The sequence below is a fragment of the Octopus bimaculoides genome, chromosome 1 (genome assembly GCF_001194135.2).
Source record: "Octopus bimaculoides isolate UCB-OBI-ISO-001 chromosome 1, ASM119413v2, whole genome shotgun sequence".
Lineage (NCBI taxonomy): Eukaryota > Metazoa > Mollusca > Cephalopoda > Octopoda > Octopodidae > Octopus > Octopus bimaculoides.
The window spans coordinates 17,870,998-17,879,597 of record NC_068981.1 but is presented as its reverse complement, the minus strand read 5'-3'; the positions used below and the strand labels follow the sequence as shown (position 1 = coordinate 17,879,597).

General features: G+C 38.8%; 1 protein-coding gene across 6 annotated transcripts in view; it reads right to left on the bottom strand.

Annotated features, from left to right (window-relative positions):
• Positions 1–8,600, bottom strand: part of LOC106873471 (DNA polymerase alpha subunit B) — a 51,178-nt gene that overhangs the window by 13,285 nt on the left and 29,293 nt on the right. For 5 of the 6 annotated variants that reach the window (XM_014920853.2, XM_014920852.2, XM_052965547.1 and 2 more), the window contains 6 exons: positions 7,160–7,248; positions 5,624–5,779; positions 4,685–4,747; positions 3,692–3,740; positions 2,321–2,442; positions 738–776 (listed from right to left, as the gene is read on the bottom strand). In XM_014920853.2, the coding sequence (XP_014776339.1) occupies positions 738–776; positions 2,321–2,442; positions 3,692–3,740; positions 4,685–4,747; positions 5,624–5,779; positions 7,160–7,248 (518 nt within the window). The remainder of the gene's footprint in view (positions 1–737; positions 777–2,320; positions 2,443–3,691; positions 3,741–4,684; positions 4,748–5,623; positions 5,780–7,159; positions 7,249–8,600) is intronic. The other variant, XM_052965550.1, reaches the window with a different exon arrangement.

The window sequence follows — 8,600 nt, the reverse complement described above, 5'->3', positions numbered from 1 at the left end:
AGTATTTGACATGAGTGTTTTTGTTTCACTTTTGACACGTAATACTTAAATAGTGGAGGAGATATTATGTTGCCGTGTGCTCGAACTCTGCAAGAAGTTAATAATTTTTTTTGACTAAAACACAACTGGAACCCTAAGTAAGGCATGTGTAAAATTTGAATGAAATTGGTTGCGTAGTTCTCGAGTTTTAGGGATTCACACAGACAGACAGACAGACAGACAGACAGACAGACATTCTCATTTTTATATATATAGATATATATATATATATAAGGATATAAATTTCTTTCAGTTTACATCTACCAAATCCACTTACAAGGCTTTGGTTGGCCCAAAACTATAAAGGACACTTGACCAAGGTGCCAGGCAGTGGGACTGAACCTGGAACCATGTCGTTGGAAAGCATGCTTCTTATTTCTTTATTGCCCACAAGGGGCTAAAAACATAGAGGGGACAAATATGGACAGACAAAGGGATCAAGTTGATTACATCGACCCCAGTACATGACTGGTACTTAATTTATTGACCCCGAAAGGATGAAAGGCAAAGTTGACCTTGGTGGTATTTGAACTCAGGACGTAACGGCAGACGAAATACCGCTAAGCATTTCGCCCGGCGTGCTAACATTTCTGCCAGCTCGCCTGGTTGGAAAGCAAGCTTCTTGCTACACAGCCACTCCTGTACCTATTATATATAAATTCTATATTTGACAAGATCTAAAATGAGTCAACACTTACCTGGATACCAGTGTGTTCTTCATCAAGGAATGGTCCGATCTGTTAAATAAACGGTAATAAGACTTAGTAAATGATATCATCATCATCATTATTTCACGTCTGCTTTCCATGCCGGCATGGGTTGGACGGTTTGACAGGAGCTGGCCAGGCAGAAGACTGCACCAGACTTCCATGTCTGTTTTGGCATGGTTTTTATGGCTGGACGCCCTTCCTAACACCAACCACCCAGCAGAGAGGACTGAGTTCTTTTTATGTGGCCCAGCACATGTTTTCCACAGAAGACTGGAAATGAATAACATCACCTGAATGGCAGTGTTACTCATTCTCATTTACAATCATCATGTATGTTAAGACAAAGTACACATACATACAAAATGGGCTTCTTTCAGTTTCCATCTACCAAATCCACCCACAAGGTTTTGATTGACCCAAGGCTAAGGTAGAGTACACTCATCCAAGGTGCTATGCAATGGGACTGAACTCAAAACCACATGGTTGGGAAGCAAACTGCTTAACCACAAAGCCACTTTTGAGATTTACCAAGGCAATGTTATTAAGAAAACAAAAATTAGATAACAGAAACAAATGGAACTTCAACTCCTAAATAAATTCCAACTTATTGGTCCGGTTTCTTGTTTGATGCATCATCAACTTTTAGAATATAGAAATTATCATTGGTAGAAATTCTTTTACAATTTCTTAAACAAATACAAAGCCTTATAGAGGAAAGTGAATGGTATTTCATGGTGTTCATGCTTTTCTTGATGTGAACTTATGTGTTGAAGCAGATTTTGTTGTATCTTGGGAGGGTCATTACATCAACAGTAATACATGCGCAGGTTCTATTTCACTTCTTACATTATTACTAGTCAATTCGTTAACCATTTAATCAATTAACAAAATGATTAATCATTTGGTCAATCAATCAATCAATAAGCTAGGTTTGCCAAAGTAAAGCAGGCCTGGACTTCAGAGGGTATGTCACTCATGAGGTCGCAAATGGCAATGAAATGACTTTGACAAACCTAGTTGTCTGATTGACCAAAAAATTAATCAAACAATCAATTAGTTAATTGGTTAGATGTTAAACCAATTGACTAATAATAATAATAATAAAAGAATTGAACAAGTGCATGTTTATTATTGGTACAATGATGCCCCCGAGATAGAACAAAAATATTAACAATATAAATAAAAAGAAATGGCTTCAGAGAGGAATTAAAACTGTGGAGGATACCAGAATTTTATCTCTGATTAAATTATTGTCATTATGCTTATCATCATTATCTTTTAATATCCATGTTCCATGCTGACATTATCATTATCATCATCAACATCATCATCACTATTTAACATCCATCTTCCACGCTTGCATGGGTCGGATGTTTTGACAGGAGCTGGCAAGCCAGAGGACTTCCCCAGGCTCCAATGTCTATTTTGGCATGGATTTTACAGCTGGATGGCCTTCCTAATTCCAACCACTTTACAGAGTGGACTGGATGATTTTTTACGAAGCACCAGCACCAGTGAAGTCAGGGAGAAAAAAAAAAAGAGAAAAAAATCAGCAAAGGGGTACAACTCACCAAAATACACATATGAGGTTTCTCTTTCTGGCAAACATTTAAAAGATCTGTGAGAGGTTCAAACATTATACTGTCTGTTGTAAGAAACGGCCCAGCAGCTATCAAGATATTCAAACTGGAGCCTACAAAGATGGAATTAAGTCTTTTATTAAATATCATCATTTTAAAGTCGACATTTGCGTGCAAGTATGGATCAGATGAGAGAATACTGGGGCAGAGATTTCTACAGTCAGATGCTCTTCCTATCGTTAACAGTTACATGTTTCCTAATCACCCGGTCTGTCAAACAACAAACAGCCCAAACATGGTTATGTAGAAAACTGGAGACAAAGAACACTGCATGGATGAACCATTTTTTACAAACACTGTACATGTAAAGATACACACACATATATATGTACATGTAGATACATATATCATTTAAGGTACACTGTATTAAGTAAAGAGATACGGTAAATTTTCAGATTAACACCCGCACGAGCTTCACTAGGGTGTTAGGGTTAGGGTTATGGACGGAATTCCCTAACCCTAACCCTAAAACCCTAACTGTAACCGTAACCCTAACCTTGACCCTAAAACCCTAACACCCTAGTGAAAACAGTGTGGGTGTTAATCTGAAAATTTACCAGAGTTACTAATAGTTTATTGCCATTATGACATGTGGTTAGGCAGATTTTAACCTAAGACAAAGAACTATTAGTAATTCTTATTTTAATGCTGTGAGCATTAAATGATATTTATCTCTCACTAGATGCAGTACTTTTTTTATTGATCTGACCCTTAAAGTAACAGTAAACTATTATGCATGTATGTGTGTAATGTACTGATCCGTTATATGTGGTTTGCGCCTGAAGAATATGTTTGAGTTTTCTCAACATATGAAACTATTAGTAGCGCTTTAATACATGTATTGTAACCTTTAAATAAATAATTATATATGTATGCATACATACATATATTATTTACATTATTTACAATTGACTGATATTTGTCCTCATCTTGTTTGTTGTTAGCACAACGTTTCGGCTGATATACCCTCCAGCCTTCATCAGGTGTCTTGGGGAAATTTCGAACCTGGGTTCTTGTTTCCCCAAGACACCTGATGAAGGCTGGAGGGTATATCAGCCGAAACGTTGTGCTAACAACAAACAAGATGAGGACAAACAACCATCAATTGTAAATAATGTACATAATTCCTCATCTCTTAAATATAGAACAGTAATACACATATATATATATGTGTGTGTGTATGTATGTATGTGTGTGTACTGATACTGACAAAGTGAACTTTAGTGTGGCACCAAACTAGACATGACAAAGCACCCAGTCTGTTAGTAAATTAATAGAGAAAAAAATTCAGAACAAACCTACCTTTTGGCAATTTCTCTGGCACTAGAGGAGCTTGCTGCAACGGAACATTCTAGAAAATATAATTCAAAGCTTTCAGAATGATAGCCACCATTTCTAGAATATTGTATATAATATACTATATATTGCATGAATTCTGGTTTTAGAATAAATAAACTGCATCCCTGCATGTCATAAGCTGAACAAAAGTCTCTTAGAAAAAATGTCCAACCCATACCAGCATGGAAAATCAGAAGTAAAACTTTGATGATATTGAATTAGTTTCACAAATTTTGTTGTTGATTACAAAAATTGTTAGAGCATTAGACAAAAAGCCTTGTGGCATTTGTTGTGGTTCTTTATGTTTTGAGTTCAAATCAAACCAAGACCAACTTTACATTTCATTCTCCAGCGTACTGGAGTTAATTTCATCACCATCATCATTTTCCATGCAGGCATGGGTTGAACAGTTTGACAGGAGCTGGTCAGCTGCTCGGATTCCATGTCTGTTTTGGCATGGTTTCTAAGGCTGGATGCCCTTCCTAATGCCAAATTTAATTAACTAAATCCACTTAAATTCCTGGTTGACTCTTGTAAGATATAATTAGCCTTGTATCTCCTCAATAGCAAGAATCTGTTCTGTTCTGGTTCCCTTTATCTCATCACCTAGCACAATGGTTCTCAACCAGAGATCACATGATCCTTGGCAGTCCACATAAGATTTTCTTGTTAAAATCTATCTCCAAATAAACTGGTTATGCTTCTACAACACACAAAATATTTTAACAATTGTTTTTATACAATTCTTAATAAAATTTAATTATAAAAATATAATAGGTTATTTTTAAGCATCAAATGGCTACAGGGGTCCCATCCAAGTAAAATAGGAATGAAAGGGGTCCACAGGTAAAAAATGGTTGAGAACCACTAACTTAGCATAAAGCCACCTCCTTCTGCAAAAAGATGAGTCAAACCCAGCTTTATATGAAGGTTGCTAAAACTTTTCATAAAACTTACATCATAGATTTTCTTAGCCATAAACATTTTACCATTTGGATTTATAGCATCAAAAGCAACAATCTGGAAAAAAAAAAGAAATAGCGTAACCATTTAGTATTTAAAGTGAAAATATCTGGCCCAAATATTCTACATGTTTTATATTCAATGCTTGTTACTGGAACCTAACATGGCAATTGAGAGAGAGGGGCAAAAGTGTTATACAAGCTTTTGTCACTTAAATCCAACGACATGATATACAAATGTCTCGCAAGTGAGACAGCTATCATCTGACAAGATGAGGTAATCACCATGAATTGTCATCAAGAGGTGTGCACCAAGTGGTGTGTGTGTTTGTGTGTGCGTATTGTAGTAGTAGAGGAGGCGCAATGGCCCAGTGGTTAGGCAGCGGACTCGCAGTCATAGGATTGCGGTTTCGATTCCCAGACCGGGCGTTGTGAGCGTTTATTGAGCGAAAACACCTAAAGCTCCACCAGGCTCCGGCAGGGGATGGTGGCGAACCCTGTTGTACTCTTTTACCACAACTTTCTCTCACTCTTACTTCCTGTTTCTGTTGTGCCTGTAATTCAAAGGGTCACACTGTGTCACGCTGAATATCCCCGAGAACTACGTTAAGGGTACACGTGTCAGTGGATTGCTCAGCCACTTGCACGTTAATTTCACGAGCAGGCTGTTCCGTTGATCGGATCAACTGGAACCCTCGACATCATAAGCGACGGAGTGCCAACATTGTAGTAGTAGTAGTAGCAGCAACACTCTCTCAGATATGTGGAGCAACTGCAACTCTCCTGATATGCAAGCAGTAATTAAATGGGTGGCAGGGGTTAACTTGAACTTTGAAGAGAAAGCAATATTGAACTGTCTGTGTGTCGAAAGGGAGTTGACTGTGTATATTCAGTTACGAGCAAACAAAGTGATGTTCCCAGAAAATAAACTTACCTGTCCAGGAAACAACGAGTAGTCTTTTAATTCTGATACATCAATAGGACATGTCATTCCTGAGGAAGTATCATGAGAACCTTCTAGAATGATTGACTGAGCATTCAAACGACTCTCACACTCACCGCAAATACGGCCAGCAATGGTAACAGTTGCCTGTAGAAAGACAGAGCAATGAAGTTAAACATAAATGATTCAGTCAGACAAAACAGCTCCAACACCTCCCATATACTTTTACTTGTTTCAGTCATTTGACTGCGGCCATGCTGGAGCACCGCCTTTAGTCAAGCAAATGGACCCCAAGACTTATTCTTTGAAAGCCTAGTACTTATTCTATCAGTCTCTTTTGCCGAACCGCTAAGTTACGGGGACGTAAACACACCAGCATCGGTTGTCAAGCGATGTTGGGTGGACAAACACAGACACAAACATATACACACACATACATATATACGACGGACTTCTTTCAGTTTCCGTCTACCAAATCCACTCACAAGGCTTTGGTCGGCCTGTGGCTATAGTAGAAGACACTTTCCCAAGGTGTCACGCAGTGGGACTGAACCGGGAACAATGTAGTTGGTAAGCAAGCTACTTACCACACAGCCAGAAGAAACTCTGTTACCCTGTAGAGCCTACATACCAGCAGTTCTCAACTGTACCTCCCAGGGGCTGCATGCAGCCTTCAACCATCCTTCTAGTGGCCCTTGATAGTCTTCCCTCTATGAACATAATAAATTTTTCTTCAAATTGACTTGCATTTTACATTTTTTGGTGTGGCTCCCTAAAAAAATCCAGGTTTTGGATCTGGTCCAGATATTAAAATAGTTGAGAACCACTGCTATATACAGTTGAAAAAATGTCTGGAATTGAATTAAGAAAAATGTGGCACATGCAAATCCAGAGACACAGTCTTCAGTTACATGTCAGGGTTAATAACATTTTAGAACATTAATAATTCTTATATAGGAAAGAGGATGTAATTAATGATGAAAGCGAAAGTGAAACTGTGACATTTATACCTTTCCCATGAGCATTCAGGAAAGGGTCATGGGAGTTTCCCTTCCTCTTTTGCCTTAAACAATAGGAAATAAAATACAAAATATTGTAAATGGTAGTGTTTGAGCTCAGAACAGTCAGCAACCAGGATATTTGTGAAGTTAGACATCAAGTGACTGCAAAGAGTCCAAAATGACACAATTGAGATGACAACAGGAATCAACAGAATCAGTGATGAAATAAGACATACAGACAAGATCAAGGAAGTGATTGTATAGTGGCACTAAAGTGACATCTGAGGGGAAAAGAGCAGCAGGGCGTCCTAAAACCACTGAAAAGGAAAGACAAGAAGGATGGAGAAGCTGGAATGAAATTAAAACAGTGGCAGGAAACAGAGTTGGTTGGAGAGGTTGTGTTTCAGCCTTATGTGCCGCATGGTACAGAGAGAACGAACCTTTTTTAGTAATGAGAAAGAGAGAGAAAGAGAAAGACAAATAGGCAGAAAGACAGAGTGAAAAGGAAGAAAAGATGTGACCTTACTTGAGATGAACGACCAATGTGATGAAATTCTTCCAATTCATATTTCTGTTTAAGCTGAGAACTCACTTTATCAATCTGATCGTTCAGGTCTAGAAAAAGAAAAAAAGAAAAACAAATAATAAAATTAAAACCATGGCGTATTATTATCATCTCATTTTAGCATTAGTTTTACAAGATTCTTGAAGTAAAAAAAATGTGTATTGAAACAGATGTTGTAGTATCTCAAGAGAGTTATTTTGCCAATAAGAAATGCATACCCTCTCCCCCTCAAAACTGCTAGCCTCGTGCCAAAATTTGAAAGAATTATTATTATTATTATTATTATTATTATTAAGGCGACAAGCTGGCAGAATCGTTAGCATCTCGGGTGAAATGCTTAACAGCATTTCGCCCATCGCTACGTTCTAAGTTCAAATTCCACCGAGGTCAACTTTACCTTTCATCCTTTCAGGGTCAATTAAATAAGTACGATTTACACACTGGAGTCGATATAATCGACTTAATCCTTTTCCCCAAATATGAAGCCTTGTGCTTTCAGTAGAAAGGATTGTTATTATTATTATTATTATTATTATTATTATTAAGGCGGCGAGCTGGCAGAATCATTAGCACGCCGGGCGAAATGCTTAACGGTATTTCGTCTGCTGCTATGTTCTGAGCTCAAATTCCACCAAGGTTGACTTTGCCTTTCTTCCTTCCAGGGTCGATTAAATAAGTACCAGTTACACACTGGGGTCGATGTAATCTACTTACCCTACTCCCTGTAAATTTCAGGCCTTGTGCCTATAATAGAAAGGATTATTATTATTATTTGAACCAAATTCGATGACTGGCACCAGTGCCAGAGGAGCACTAACAGCACCATCCGAGTGGGATCACTGTCAGAGCAGTGTTCTCGCTTCTGTGCCGGTGGCACGTAAAAAGCACCATTTGAGCGCGATCGTTTCCAGCTTCGCCCTACTGGCACTTATGCCAGTGGCATGTGAACAAAACATTGGACTGACTCCTGTGCAGGTGGCACGTAAAGAAACACCATTTGAGCATGGCCGTTGCTAGTACCGCCTGACTTGCCCTCGTGCCGGTGGCACATAAAAAGCACCCACTACACTCTCAGAGTGGTTGGCATTAAGGGCATCCAGCTGTAGAAACTCTGCCAGATCAGATTGCAGTCTGGTATAGCCATCTGGTTCGCCAGTCCCCAGTCAAATCGTCCAACCCATGCCAGCATGGAAAACGGATGTTAAATGATGATGCTGATTATTATTATTATTATTATTATATTATTATGATCAGTCAGTGGAGGCGCAATGGCCCAGTGGTTAGGGCAGTGGACTCGCGGTCATAGGATTGCGGTTTCGATTCCCAGACCGGGCGTTGTGAGTGTTTATTGAGCGAAAACACCTAAAGCTCCACGAGGCTCCAGCAGGGGATGGTGGCGAAC